Source organism: Danio rerio, chromosome 12 (assembly GCF_052040795.2).
Source record: "Danio rerio strain M-AB ecotype USA chromosome 12, GRCz13ab, whole genome shotgun sequence".
Taxonomy (NCBI): Eukaryota; Metazoa; Chordata; class Actinopteri; order Cypriniformes; family Danionidae; genus Danio; species Danio rerio.
The window spans coordinates 32210737-32227017 of NC_141032.1; the positions used below are offsets into that span (position 1 = coordinate 32210737).

The 16281-nt window shown below is 34.9% G+C and overlaps 1 protein-coding gene and 1 long non-coding RNA gene across 2 annotated transcripts in view; both read right to left on the minus strand.

Moving 5' to 3' along the window:
- The window catches only part of LOC147834503 (uncharacterized), a 755156-nt gene that overhangs the window by 256673 nt on the left and 482202 nt on the right, over positions 1 to 16281 (minus strand). The gene's annotated exons all lie outside the window — the stretch shown is intronic.
- Positions 1 to 16281, minus strand: part of atrnl1b (attractin like 1b) — a 191197-nt gene that overhangs the window by 54611 nt on the left and 120305 nt on the right. Inside the window, exons 25-26 of the mRNA XM_087276489.1 lie at positions 11694 to 11755; positions 687 to 765 (exon numbers count right to left, since the gene is read on the minus strand). Of these exons, the coding sequence (XP_087132615.1) occupies positions 687 to 765; positions 11694 to 11755 (141 nt within the window). The remainder of the gene's footprint in view (positions 1 to 686; positions 766 to 11693; positions 11756 to 16281) is intronic.

Below are 16281 nucleotides of genomic sequence, written 5' to 3' on the forward strand. Positions count from 1 at the left end.
TCTTTAGATGAATGCAGCTTTGGATCACGCCAGTCATAACTCTTGCTTATTTCCATACATCAATTAGGACAGAGGCAAAAGAGATCAACATCCCTGATTATCAACGTCAATTCTGTCCGCTAAATGGAATAAATGCATTATGGACACTAAGACATTGGCCAACCAATCCTGTGAATATCTTCTAGTAACTCAGGGTACTTTTGGATTAGCCAATAAGCTTATTTATCCCTAAAACCCTGTTGATTTCTTCTAAAACTGCTACGGTGAAATCAAGAAAGACTAGAGAAACAGTGAAATTATGGCATCACTCTACACAATGTGCAGACATCTGCTGCGCTTATCACTCAGTCTGCTCTAAACTGCATTAGATAACTCTTGTAAGAGCTAATTGGCTCATAAGGGCCTCTAATTAGGAAGATGGGCATGTTTGTAAGCACTGGACTTTGTTGAGCTATTTCATGTGGCTGACAGGCTTTATATGTACGACTTAGCATCTAATCAAATTCCATGAGAAGGAACAAACAACACCACAAATAAGAAGAACAGATTTACAATGTCAAGTGATGCAATGCATTGGACACGACATTCAATCAGCAGATATTTGACTGTTTTGAAATGACCAGGAGAAAGTGTTTAACATTAGATTATTTTCATGTAAAGGAATGCTTTTATGTTTTGTGACATACCTCTCGTCGCCTAGAGGCCCAACAGGTCTGTTTGATCTTCCACACCACAGCAGCAACCAGCAATAGGGACAGAAAACAGCTGTAGGTTAAAGAAATAAAACACTGAGTAAATCATTTTATTAAATCAATAGTATGGTTCTAGTAAACTGTTAATGCCAAAAAAACACAGACAGAAACTTGGAATTCAGTGAATATTATGTTGAACAGTAGTGTAAAAGCTGCATGAAACCTTGAAACATTATTAATGGTGCAGTATGTAAGTTTGACACCCTGTGGTTAAACTAGGTATTGCACACCTGGTTCAAAACAAATGAAAGCGCAGGTTGCCAGATTGACGACACCAACAGCAACTGCCGAATTAAACCGTGTTCTAAATAAAAGCAGCGGCACGTGAAAAAAATATTTTTGTTCTAACCAACACCTGAAACTTAAATTTTATAAATGACTTCTAAATGTTCTTGCAGCTGAACAACAGAAAGACAATGCTCCCCTAAGGTACACCTCATGTGCTTAATTCAGTGTTAAATGGTAATAATGTGAGTTTGAGTGCCATTTTACATCACATTTATTGCCATACTACCGTAAGCAGCAGCAGATAGTTCACCTCAGATCTTGAAAAAAAACTATTTGAAATGCAACTTTAGTGCAAGCCAACAGGTATCAGTTCATTATGTACATTTGAAATTGTTAAAAAAAGTTTAATATCTATTAATTAGATATTACATATTACCATTTCATTGGAGTGCAGTAAGTGCACTATTCTGCGTCTCTGAATGGCTGTATTTAATTTTCTGTCATGTTTCGTCTTGTGCAAACAGCCAAATAGCTTACTAATCTCAGTGTTGTTAGGACACAGGGTTACAATGTAACCTGCTCACCTAATGTTTACGTTCAAAATATTTATATTATTTGCTAATTAATAACAACCTCATGTGGAACTCTAAATCTGCGTCTCATTTCGGTGTCTGCTACTGTCCACCGGAGGTCGCATTTCAGTCCTGGATGCATACTTTGAGAGCCTTTTTAACTGAATGAAAGAAATATGGGTTTTTTCCAACAAGGCAACTGCTGAAATATAATTGGCTAAATTTGCATTGGACGGGTTAAATGGCCAAAACAAAGACAGCCATTCTGGCAAGGAAAGTACATTTTCAAAGCAGAATTTTTGACTTTAGCATGTTTTTCAGATAAACAGGTAGTTTCACTTAACACTTTTTTTTTTTAATCTGCAAACTTATTATTAAAATACTAATATTATGCTCTTTTATGTTTTTTTTATTGAGTCAAAAACGTCAGCACCTTTAAAAAATTACTAGCCTTCAAAAAACGCAAAAGAGCCAACCTAACAGCTCAATATAAAATTTGTTTTCTATTGACCATTTATGTTTTTTACTAATGCACGAATGCTATAAAACATCATTTCATTCATCTTTTTACAGCAGTTTCCTTATACGCATGTGTTAAAAAGAAGCTTTGCATTATGCACAAGAATGGCTCAGAGACAGATTTATGTTTATAGCATTCAACAGATGGCAAATCTGAACATTACCACTGGATAAAAACATTTACATTTTAAACAGAACAATGTGAAACTAATCTCACAAAATATGATTTAATAAGACAATTTCTTCATTTGCATATTAGTAAGCTTGTCAAGATTAATTCCACATTGGAATTAGCATGGCTCATATTAAGTTGGGAAACAAAGCTTTTTATTTTGTTCTTAAAGGTACATTGATGATAAAACATGTTTTCAGTTATTTTTTATGACTACTGACTAGGCATGGGACGATAACGTAGTATACCGCAGTTTGGAAAAGTCAAGGTTTTAAAACTGCCAAACCCTTCTGTTATACCATCCCTACGATATATAAGATTATCCTTTTTTCTTTTAGCACAACAATACCCACAGCAGAAAGAATATTCAAAGATGCCATTTTAAATTGTAAAAAAATAAATCTGTTTATGATATTAATGAAGACAGCAGATGTCAATGATCCATTTGAATTATTTAGCCTGATGTAGTTAACTGCTACAAAATATTTTACATGTTTTTCAAAATAAAATATGTATTTTAGAGCTGTAATCACAATACCGTGAAACCATGATATTTTCATCCAAGATTATCATACCATCAGAATCATTTGCCAAATACTGACTAGGGTTGCATGACATTGAAAAATTACATTGCAATATTTAGTTTTTCTGCAATATATCATGATTATAAATATAGTTTCGCAAGATGATTATTTGTAAAGAAGTCCTAGTTTCATATTGATTGAACTAATTTGTAGGGGAGGAAGTGCGTCTGCATATTTACAAATATAATAAATTATGCTAAATAAAATACATTTATGCACAGATGAAAACAAAAGAACAAAAATAAATATGAAAAAAGGTTTTCAGTGGAGTCGAACAGTATTAAAGTGTAGAAATTCAATATGTAAAATGTAAAATAACACAGCATATAGTCAATATTGTAATAAATTACTAAACAATTGATATTTGTTAAAGCAGCAAACAATTTCTTGTGCCCAAATGGTTTAAATTCACTTAAAATCTTACAGTTACAGGCCTTAAAAACACAACTAAAGTCTTTCATATTATTAGATTAAATTTAAACTGCATGTTCTAAACTATTTTCTGGTTAATTATAAACATAACTTGACAGATTTCAGATCCTGTGTTGTGGCTATTGCAGATTCCCACATTGTGATATCGATGCTTAAACGATATATTGCGCAGCCCAACTACTGACTACTTCCATTTGGACATAAAATGCAATGTGCTATATTGTTACCTGTAATTGGCATCAAGGGTCAACATTACATGATATTCTGACATTTAGACTAACATCGTCACAGATTGTTAAAAGACTTTAAAGTCCATCAACTGTGAATAAATACTGGAAAATCATCCTTTTCTTTAAAGAAAAAAATGCAATGCTGAAATTGTGTGCAGTGTTAAGAGTCAAAACATTTTTGAAACTTAAAGAAGGCCTTCTAGTGGTCAAGCACAGAAATCTGCTCATCTCAGTCAAGTGTTAGTGTCTGTCGATGTGCTTCAAAAGGCAAATTTTAAAACCGCGCCAACAGCGTAGCCATGAATTGTGGGGGAAATTGCTTTTGCTGACTGTATTGACAGAGATATGTGAGCATTTGTAAACATCTCCATGTGAAATTAATTCACAGTTCATGCAGATGAAAAAAAAGACAGAAAAAAAGAATGATGAAATCCTTTAAAGCTTTCAAACGCACGCCATCTTGGGCTCGTTTGAAGATAATAGCAAATTGGAGACGAATGGGAAAGAGAGAAACTTGAATGGCTCGATTAAGTAGCGGTGCAGGAGAAATCCCCCTTCAGATCGAAGCCTTTTATCCGGTGCAATGCAGACAGTAAACAGGACTTAATCCCCTCCGCAGTTCCACCTGGAATCCGAATTAATACGAGAAATAAAGCAATTAAAGGTTCTCGCCCTGTTGTGTGGCTGTACATGTTGCCGCTTGAGTAAATATGGGAGAAAATGAAAAAGGTGTCCGGGGACCACTCAAAGCAGAGGACGCTATGAAAGGTCTGGAATGAGCTGTGGGAGAAAGAATTAAAAAGCTGACTGCTAAACAACGATAAAAAGGTGTATCATAAGTTACATAGTTGCTTTCGCTGATCCAGCATAAGCAAACAACACCGCAGCATTGAAGAGGGGGTTTTCCCCCCTCTTTAGCAAGAACAGAAAAAATTCACAGCAACAAATTGATGATTAAACTATGGACTAAACGTAATTTAGCCAAATAGCAGCAACTAATTACTTAAGCTGCAATGCATTGAGCCTAGTTTAGGAATTTAAGGAAACCATTTCAGGTTTTAGGGTTAAAATGCAAGTGCTACTGCTAATATTTAAATCTTTCTATGTTTTCTTTCCTGAATGCAAAAACTAAAATCAGATATTGGAAGAAAAGGTACTGGGAGATACAAATGATGCGAAGGAAGGTGGTAAACCATAAAATCAGGTGAGTTTGCTTCAGCCTCAAAAAAAAAAAAAAAAAAAAACCACTGACATCAAGGCCATACTAGGCATGGAGGGATAACCGGTTTCAAAGTTTACCGTGGTTTGGAAAACCACTAAACATTTCTAAACAAAAACCTCTAAACATTTCTTGTTATACTATTCATAGGGTATAAAAAAGGCCTTTATGAGTTATAAAGAAATCTGTGTTATTGAAACCAATAACACAGATTGAAACCAGTGAAAACCAATGAAAACCAGATAGCAGATGTCAATGATGTATTTAAATTATTTAGCCTGAGATGTTTACGGTTCCAAATTATTATAAATGTTTCCTAAAATAAATATATTGTGTTCAATGGGGGAAAAGTTGTTTTTTTACCAGGACATTTAAAAAGAACGTATATACAATAATCACAATACCATGATACAGTAAGTAAGTAAAGGTTTATTTATAAAGCAACTTTCCCAGACACTAAGTCATAAAGTGCTTTACAATAAGAGAAAGCCATAAAACAGGTAAAAGAACACATATCAATAATAGAAAACATTAAAACAAGTTAAAAATCGAAGTACAGAAACACTGATACTGTCAATTAAAAGCTTGTCCAAAAAGATGTGTCTGTAAGTGCTTTATAAAAAGTTCAACTAATCCCAGATTTTTCAGTGCTATAGGGAGAAAGTTCCAGAGCCTTGGGGCCACAACACAGAAGGCACTGTCACCTTTAGTCTTAAGATGAGTTCTGGGAATGGCTAAAAGGTCTTTTCCAGAAGACCTCAGAGACCGGCTACATGAGTGACTACATAAAAGATCTTGAATATATAGGGGTGCTTGACCATGCAGAGCTCTATTTGTAATGACCAGAATCTTAACATTTACTCTAAAACTAATAGGAAGCCAGTGAAGTGCCATAAGCAAAGGAGTAATGTGCGACCTCCTACTGGTGCTGGTTAAAAGCCTCGCCGCTGCATTTTGAACCAATTTTTTATTTTTATTTTTTTGCACTCAATTTTTTATCCAAGGTTATAATATCCGGCCCATGTCTAGACCATACCAGACATTTCCTTTCCTGACAATTAAAAAACTAATATTTAGTCTTCCTAGCATCCTTGACTGTCTCATTACATAGAGCCGAGGATTTAGCGATTGATCATAAAGCATGAGAGGCCTCTTAGAACCAATATTTAGTCAAATGACATTGTGTTACAGTTTGCTGATTCACTGACTTCCATGTAAATGAGGAAATGCAATCTTTTGAGGACATTTCTGGTGCTCTCACAGACACCGACAGCTCATCTGAATGAAGCAATCACTGTGGGATGTACTCTTGTCGAACCTTGAAGACTGAACAGCATGTGCTTAATATTAAATAAAAGCAAATGGATTGCAGGAATTGAACCAAATGCATTAACTTTCATTTAACAAAGAGACTGTTAAAAAGCCATTCACAGGGTGGAAATGCATTTCCCTTATTGCTCATATTAAACGCTATAATTTCAGGTTGCACACTGACAGGTTCTTAATCAGTGATACACTTTCAGCACACCCCTGCAGAGGGGCTTTTAAAAAAAGGGGGTAATTTTTTTAGGATCGTAATAACTAATGTTATTGGGAAAGTCATGCATCAGGTTTGAATGTTAGGTGTCATCTGTGGTGGTTTTTGTCTATTTCTACTTTTAATTTGTTGTCTTTCAGTGATGCGGTTCATAATTCAGGGGCAGATGTGAGGACAGATATCCGCTGTCTGCGATCATCTCTCTAGCTGCACTGGTAATAGAACAGAATCCGCCTGAGGCTAGTCTTGATTCCAGCTGTCATGAGTTTGGCTATCTCACTCAGCGGAAATAAAGCAGAAATCACATTGATGAAATCAGGAAAATACTCATTTGAAGAAACATTTGCTAGAAAAGTAATATATTTTTTGAAGAAGTACAGTATATTATGAGAAAAAAGATGTCTTTACACTACCACCTCTTAGGTTTATAGTTGGTAATTTTTCCAAGAGTAAATTATGAGGATTTAAAACACGCATTCTCAACCTTTTTCACTTCGAGGCCCACCTCCTTCTGTAAAAATTTTGAAGGTCGACCTTTCTGATATCTTCTCTTAAACTGATTGCCTAGACTCTAGAGAAAATGATTATTTAAAACCTTTATTAATGCAACTGAGAATGTAGTCCTAGTTGGTGTGCAGCAGTTGGAAGTTTAAGCTACAGTTATGTCTGTATTTAACAGTAAAGCTGTTTTTGCACCGAGTCCGAAGTAATCAATCACAGAAATCAGGAAATGCCCTTACTTTTGTCATTTTAATATGACATATTTATTAATGAAATCAATTACAGTATAATATTTAATTTCATTTTAAGCTATCTTACAGTCCACCTGCAGAATCGCCGATTTAGAATAAATAGAAAACATGTTATATTAATTTATTTCTGTGGTGTCTTATATGATCTTTTCTCTAATTAATGTCATATACCCTGAAGAACTTATATTAATATGCTGATTCTCTGTCCAAAAGCTCAAACTCAACATTACCTTAAGACATTTATTTTTGGTGGCAAATTATAAATATAAGCCTTTCTTTAAAACAATAACAACAAAATACAGTACAGTGCAAAATCTGTTTTAACTATTGTTATAATGGATATATGTGACCTTTTATCACAAAACCAGTCATTTTTGTAAATTTTCCTTGATAAATTGAGATTTATACAGGTTGAATAAATTATCATTTAGTTTACATATGGTGTGCTAGGATAGGAGTTAGGTTATTTTGGTTTAGTTGTTTAAAAAATGTGAAAGACAATGTTAGAGAGAGGCTGTTTGTCCTGGTTTGAGTTGCATTTCTACCAGTGTTGTTAGCAATACAGTGGTCCCTCGCAATAATGCAGTTCACTTTTCGCAGTCTCACAGATTTGTTTTAGTGCAATTTGACATGCTTTTTTTTTTTTACAGCGCATCGGCCCTGATGCACGCATAGTGTTCTGCGTCCTGATTGGCTGTAGACCATTGTCACTCAATCTTCTCCATGACGTGTCTCCTGTACAGTACAGAACACGTTCAGCTTGCCAATTTTACATAAATCTTTGATCGCTAGCAGTGTGACTCTGAAGTGCGGTACTATATGTTTGCAAGTTTTCTCCCCAACAAACCCCATAACATAAAAACATTCTACATTGTCAAAGTCACCCATGATAGCAACAAAAAGGCAGAAGAAGATGCTAACCAGTGCACAAAAAGTTGGACTTTTGGACATGCTAAAGGAAGGTAGAAGTTACGCGAGTGTTTAAACAAGAGAAAAAAGTGTGAAAATGTTAATGCATATCTGAGAAAAGTTAATAAAGAGTGTAGTGAGAGATTTTACAGCCTTAAAACATATCTGATACTGTAAATGTAAAAAATACAGCCGACTACTTTGCGGATTCCACCTATTGCGGCTACTTTTCGAACGTAACTTCCACGATTAACGAGGGGCATTGTATTGTCTAAATTGATGAAATTGTAGATATAAAAAAGTACAGATCCATTATGCAATTCCTTCTGGAAAGGACTCAGTAGTAATAATTTTTATTTTCAGCATTATAATGATCCACTTATTGCAATGAAACCATATTTAGAGAAAGCAAACACAAGGTTCATGAAATGGCTTTAGTCTAGATCTGAACATTATAGAGGCTGTATGATATCATAAGACAGAAAAATAAAGATATGACACTCTAAATCTAAAGAAAAACCCTGGATCTGGAAAGAAGCCTGATTTTACATAGCACATTGTTTCAGAAAATGTCTTAGGTGCAAAAATCTTAGGCCAACAAAGCTTGTACAGTGCTTGGGAATTTTGCACAGTACTGTATATTGAACAGTAATGCAAGTGGGGGTAAACACAATGAATGGACATAAAAAATAAAAGCAAAATCAACGTTTGACAGTTTACAATATTTGACAGCTGTACCACACCTTGTCATGGCACATCTTTCACAGCAATTCACAGGGTTAAAAACAAGTAATCTGCCAACTATGCATCCACTGAGTCATTTAAAATCAGCTGTATGCTTTCTTCTCACCTTTTGCTTTCAGACGTCAAGGGAAGGCATGTGCAATTTCCTGTATGATGCGTGAGCAACATACACACAACAGCCTCCCAAGATGATGACAGAACGCTTTTCAACACCTGACAGTTTCTCATTCCCCTGAAAGACGGTCTTTTTCCCTTACTTATATTTGAATAAATGATGTTGCTGAAAGCACTAAACATTTGAGTCATGCTTTTGAAGACAAGTATGACTTTAGAAGAGGGTCATTTTCCAGAAACTTCTACTCCAACATTTTTCAGATGTCCTAAAAATCACAACTACTGTATATGCCAGTTAGCATGAGCTGCAAGTGTAGATGCTAAGGCATGGTTGAAGTAAACTAGTTAAAGTGATTGCCCAGGCAGTCATAAACACAGGGGAGCTGTAAAACATTACTCTTTGGAGCACAAGTTGACCCTGTGTCAGAGTGCATCAATGTTTGACACGGCTTCCAGAGGGGCTGTCTAATCCAGGACATAGATCTGAATTCAGGACAAGCACCAGAGGCTGCCGCAAACCAAAGAGATTGAGTATTCAGGGAAAAAAGAATGAGAGAGAGTGAGGAAAAGAGAGAGATGCCCTCTATAGCCAAATCTAATAAGACATAATGGGAACAGGTGTGCATTTAAAGACAAATCAAGAAATTGCGCAGAAATTAACAAATTGGGATGACAGATCTACCTTGTGGCAATGACACCTCGTACACAGCAGTACTGCATGAAGAATTACGTAGAAGCAAGTTGTTTACAATTTCAGTGGATCATTTTCAATTGTGCTGTCATCTCTTCAAGCTAAAACGGGAAAATACTGTCATAACTTACTTGGCTTTATTTAGTTTTTGTTTCACTCCCTTGTGAATGTATACTACGCTAGGGGAGCAATTCAGATTGAGGCAGATAATTTTTTTTATTACAATTAATATGGATAGAGAGGTTTGAATTATTGCCATATCGGCTTCTCTGGATATTTTATGGCAAAAGCAAATCAAAATTCACAACATTTAATAAATATCACTTTTCTATTATAGTACAAATATATATGGAACAAAAAAAGACATCTATAGCCCCTTTCACACATAGAGCTTTCTGGAAAATTACCGGCAATTTTAAGGAAAGGTCTGTATGTGTGAGCAGGCCCTTTTTGAAAATACCGGTAAATTTGTTCCGGCCATTTTCCGGAAAGAGAAGTTGTAAGATTACTGGTAATTTGTCGGAATGCTGCGCTTTGTGAACGCAGAAGGAAAATTGCCGGAAAGAGAGCGTTCACGTCTAGAACGTGCTGACGTAAGACGTCTGCTTTAGCCAATCAGAAAACTCAGATGCATTCACGTCCATGCGGTTTATGAAAATAAAAACTTTTGAATATTTTTCCAGACACATTTAGCTGCTAGATGTTAGTCAGATAACGTTTCTATGTTCCTTCTTAATGCCAACTGTGGAAAAAATTATTGATAAGATGCTTATGATAAGCCGTTGTTTGTTTAACTTTAAGCTCTGCTTCCTTTAGTAGTTTGATGCGTCAACTGTGCCCATGAAGCAGCCGGTGAGCGCCAGCACACACACGTATTCTGTACATCTCGACATGCGAAAGTGTTTCTCTAAATGTTTTCATCGAAGTTGTTCACAATACTTATTCATCAACAGAGTTTATAATGTAATCAAACGTTTAATGTCAAATACCAGCGCAGCCGTTTAGTGGTCATTCCTGGTTAATGATGTCAGAATTGACCTATATTTTGGAATGGATGTGTGAATGATCTTTTCCGGAAAAAATCTTTTTTTTTTTTATTCATTCGTTTTGAATTTACCATAAGTCATTACGGAAATTTTCCCGATATTTACCGGTATCACTATGTGAAAGGGGCTTATGTCCAAGTCTATGAGAATAGACAATAAAAGCAATTTGGGACTTTTTTGTGATTAAGAAACTCTGGTTTTGCTGTTGTTTATTTGTTTGTTTGTTTGTTTGTTCAATTTGTATGGCGCTTTAGAATCTTTTAGAAGCCTGAAATCTTTAAGCTTCATTACTACATATAAAAAATGGCAACAGGTTTGGAATGACATGAAGATCCTCAATTAACTTCAGTTTGGAATGTGCTCAGAGCCAAAAACGAAGACATGTACAGCTCGACTGTACTACAGTGACTTGTCAACAGGAAAAAAAGCCACTTTTTGACAGTTTCTTTTGAGAGATATTGGATTGTAATTTTTTCCTTTCAAATTGTAAGATATGAACTCAAATTTGTTAGCCATCAAGAGAGAATTAAAAGTACTGTATAAATGTAATTGCAAGACAAATGTCAAAATTATATGACACATTTTTTGTACTAAATCAGCAATTTTGAATTCTGAAGTTTATATGTCAGTTATTTTAAAAACTTGACTGTGGACTTATAAACTGTAAAGCCTAAATTGTGAGATAAAAAATGCCTTTTTTTTGTATTTAGTAGTTCAGCATTATAAGGAAAAATGTCCATATACAGATGTTTAAAATTTGTTAAACTAATTGATGGCTTGAGAAACAGAAAACTTGGTTTAAAAAGGACTAAAGTGTGAGCAGTGCTTCATGCCTCACAAAAATCTAGGTAAAATCTCACGAATGTGCCTGCATTAAACAGAACAGTTGATTCCATCAGATCACTTCACTTGGACGTACATGGAGGTCTGAGCAAAAAAGTAAAACCGAAGAACACTAAAAGCAATTAGGCCTCATTTCCTCTCGGCCTAAAAAGCTCTCTCAGTGCTGACTTGCTAATCTAAGAAGAAATAGGCAAAAGACACATGAAGTGCTGAACAGTCTGACCTAGGCACGCTGTCGCTAAATGATTATATATTGGCTAAACAGCTGAAAGATGTTGTCACACTCAACTTCGGTGTTACATCACTACTTTAAAATGGTGGACAGAACAAAGAAGGCACAAGAACTCACCTGAAAAACGTCACAAAGAACTGCACCAGGTCCATAATGCTGTTGTGCTGAGAGAAGGCGATCTGCGAGGGGACAAAAGCAAAAAAGAGAGATAAATGACGGGGTGACAGGTTACCAAAGAATGGCTCTTTCCATGAAAAGATGATGAAGACCTTTGCTGGCGGCAAGGGTGCTTCGCAAGAGATCGTGTCATAACAGATTTTTTTGGCTTGGGGGGTCATCACACACATCATATTTTTCTTTCTTTTCGTCTCCTCTAATTGTTAAATGGAGGCAGTAATGGCTGTTCATGGTCACCTGAGCTGACATCCCACAGGCATTACATACATGCCAAACGGTTGCCTTCTGGGATTGCGGTTTACATTAGACTTAAATGCACAGGTGTAGCGCAGCATGCCAAAGAAGGGAAATAATGACATGTGGGATAAAAGTCGATAATTGCAAGAGGCTGGATTTTTGCATGCAGAGCTTAAAGGGATGTTTCACCGAAAGTTTATATTCTGACATCATCTGTTAATCTTCCAAAACTGTACACTACTTGCCAAACATTTGGGATCAGAAAGAATGTTCTATTTGAGTATAATTTAAAAAATATATATTTATTTTTGAATTTGTCAATACTCTGGTCTTCAGTGTCACAACAGTTTTTATTAATAAAAGTTAATAACAGTACTATTCTCATTGATTTAAAAACTATTTGTAAGTGATACAACATTCACTTAATGCTGTATATATTATATGCATTATATATATATACACACACACAGTGCTGCTTTGAATAATTGGCCACTCATTCATATATTTGCTATAAAATGCTAAACAGAATATTTTATGTGTGCATATGCATTAGATCAGTCAGTATTGAAGCTAAACCAGGAGCTTATCTAAGAAAATAACTTCCAAAAATTAGTAGATGCACATTTATGTTAGGGAAAAATATCAAATTAAAATAAATTAAAATGAGGAAAAAATATCAAAAGAAACAAAAATATATACTAAAATCTTGTTTCAATTTTGTATTTAGAATTTTTTTGCAATATTTTGCTTCAATTTACATGTATTTTTACTTCTATTTTTAAAAATGCTAGGTCGCTCTAGGTCAATGTGTGTGTGTGTTTGTGTTCAATAAATTTGTTTTGTTCAAACGCACTAAAATATATTACCTATATTGGAGTTTACTTATTTGTGCTGAGCACTGTACACACATACACACGCTTTTATTTAAGATTTGAAAACCGGAATTTTTTTGCAAATAAATACTATAAACGAGGGCTTCTCAAAGTCTGGACTCTAGTCTGGTTTTAGACCACGAGGATATTCAATCCAGACCTGACTCCATTTCGTATTGCAAGACCATGTGTAATGGATTCAAATTGTGAATTTCCTTCATCGATAAATGCATAAACCTTGCAAATCAAGTTAGTTTTTTTGGTTTCTGTAAAAAGAAAATAATAATAAAAATAATAATAATAAAAAAAACACAGGCCAAAATAAAATTGAAGGCAAAATATTCAAAGCTATCCTGGTGACTGTTGTCATGCCATCCAGTGATCATAAGAGGCTTCACTTGATCAAGTTGTCTAATCGTGCATGTGCATCTGCTTTAACGCACCACAGCAAAGCGATCATTTTCACAAACAAAAAATTTGATGAAGAGAATCAACAGTTCAAAATTGAATAGACAGATAAGTATGTGTTTATTTTGCCAAAGGCCCTCACAAAGGCATTCTGCTTGATTTGTAATGAGACAGATGTAGTTGTAAATGGTGGAAATGTGAAAGGCCACTATGAAACAAAACACTAACATTTTAAACGGCAGTATTTCGAGGACCGCAAAACTATAAGACCAAAGGTTTTCATTACACACCTTTTGTATTTTTCACCTTTTTTGGGGTCTGGATGCAAACCTGGTGCAGTTGCAATCTTTGCAATGCTTTTTAATGGCCACCCCTAACCCTACCACTCACAGTGACGTCACTAGCTCCAGTGAGTGCATTGTGTCTGACATTGCATCTCTGAGATATGCAGTCGCAGCTTGCCTCATCATGGCTGCATCCAGATACTATTGGAACATATTTTGTTATGTTTTGCACAAAAATGCACTTACATTAGTGGTTTGGCCACATTCGCATTGTATTTAATCTGTTTTGAATGCAAATGCCACTTAATCTAAAGAAAAAAAAATTAGCTGACTTGTCATGCATGTTATGGATGTATATTAAAAAAAAAAGTTATGTAATATCAATTGTTCCGAACCTTAGACCGTAATAAAAATTCGGGTTTGGACCTTTTAATTTAGAACCCCTGCTATAAATAATAATATTAGTATTTGAAAATGAGAAGGCATGTTGTTAGGAGCATTGCAGAGAACCAGTCATACTTCTAAGTGGTATATGTTTTGGCAAAACTACTCTGGCTATATAATTCTGTTTAGTCAAAGATGTTTTATTCAGAAATTTGCAAAATGATTCAGCAGACAAGCTACATTCATAGCCAAGCTCTGTCTGAATAAGACATCATGTTTGGCAGTGAACACTGCAGGGCCATTAACTGAGCATCAACACATTTTTGAAAAGTTGCTCAAGTGTTCACAGTGTCAAGAAACAGCGTTCACAAAACATCCCGTTAGGCAAGAAAAATAACTACTTGATCAAATACCCAACAACAAACATAAACAGATTAATGCTCTAAATGTACAAATCTGTAAGTCACCCTGACTCACCAGATGAATAATGCAACAATGGCAGTGTGAGGCAGGTCCTTTGGAGAACCCATTCATTTCATTAAGCTGTTGTCAGAGGAGCACGGCTGGGGTTAAAAACAGTGCTGGAGAAAGCTTTAACACTCCATTAGGGCTGAACCATTTTTTGTCCCAAAAGACACACAAACAAGATGCTAGGATTGAAAAGAACAGTTTTGCAGCTCCCACATCTGGACATTTAAGCCATTGCTCCCAATGAGACCATACCGTGTTGTGCCATAAATAATGCAATGGATGTTAACTCTGGTAAATAAGGTCAATTGGACATTATAAATCACATCAGGACATATCACATGCATAGAAAATAATTCTGCATATCCAGTTGTAGTCAGAATTATTAACCCTCCTGAATTATCATTAGCCAATTTCTGTTTAAAGGAGAGAAGATTTATAAACATAATACATGTAATAACTAATTTCTAATAACTGATTTTTTATCTTTGCCATGATGAGAGTAAATAATATTTTACAAGATATTTTTCAAGCTACTTCTACACAGCTTAAAGTGCCATTTAAAGACTTAACTAGGTTAATTAGGCAAGCTAGGGTAATTAGGAAAGTCATTGTATACCACTGGTTTGTTCTGCAGCCAATTGAAAAAATATATATAGTGTAAGGGGGCTAATAATATTGACCTTAAAATGGTTTTGAAACATTTTTAAACTGCTTTTATTCTAGCTGAAAAACCAAAAAAAAAAAAACACAAAAGAAAATCTCCAGAAGAAAAAATTATTCTAAAAAAAAAAATTCCTTGCTCTAACATAATTTGGAAAATATTTGAAAAAGAAATTCACAGGCAAGCTAATAATTTTGACTTCACCTGTAAGTATTAGCTCCCTCTTAGAGCTAATTAAGTGTGAGTGTTCATAGATACAAAATGTTCACTGTTATCCCTAAAGTTGTATTAATTCAAAATACTTCAATTATGATTCAATAAGCATAAATACCAACGTTTTTGCTCACTCCATTTGTTTCATTTGTTGTACAATTTGCATGACATTTTTTATTCTATTGAAATGTTTAAATTGAATGTACTTAACAGAGCTTATTCTAGTCTGTTGTCAAAGGAACGATGTGCAAGGAAACATGACTGACTCTTTGAACTTAGGTCACCAGAGGATACAGTGCAAATTTTATAATCTCTGCTGATCACTGTGAGTATGATTTCATACTGTATAAAAAAAAACCCATACCTTGATTTCCTTTATTAAACAAAATATGTAAAAACTACATGTAAGATTAGGCTGTCTAATGTTGGGTTTATGTTCATTTTTGACACATTACAATAAACTTAAAAAGCATAATTTTTTTCAACAAGACGAAATTAGCTTTTTAGGGCAAAGACTTTCCATATTTTTTTTAAGTTCAACCATCTGTATGGGCTGACAGAGTTTGTGTAGTGGCTAAATTTACAACTAGTGACATTAACAAATATAGTTTTGAAAAGCTTGCAGCCTGCACACAAAATGTAAACAAGAGATGCCAGGAAAAAATGAAGTGAGCACACATTCAAATTTAAAAAGCCCTCCATTATTGTGTTTGGAAAAACAGAACAGAGAATCAGTTTAAGGTGTGGGGTTGCTGTGCTGTGTTGTGTGTTGTGTCACATCCATTGTGCATTAATCAATAATATGAATGTATTAACATATAAGTGAACTGGTAGATTTGGCTATAGCAGTGTTAATAGAACATCAAACCTGATGAAGTGTGCCTATAACTAAATGGGCCTTTAACACTTTAAGGACATTTATGCTACACATGGTACGTTGAGTCATTAGTTAGAGGAATCCAGAAACGTTAAGGGTTTAATTGATTAATTGAGTGATA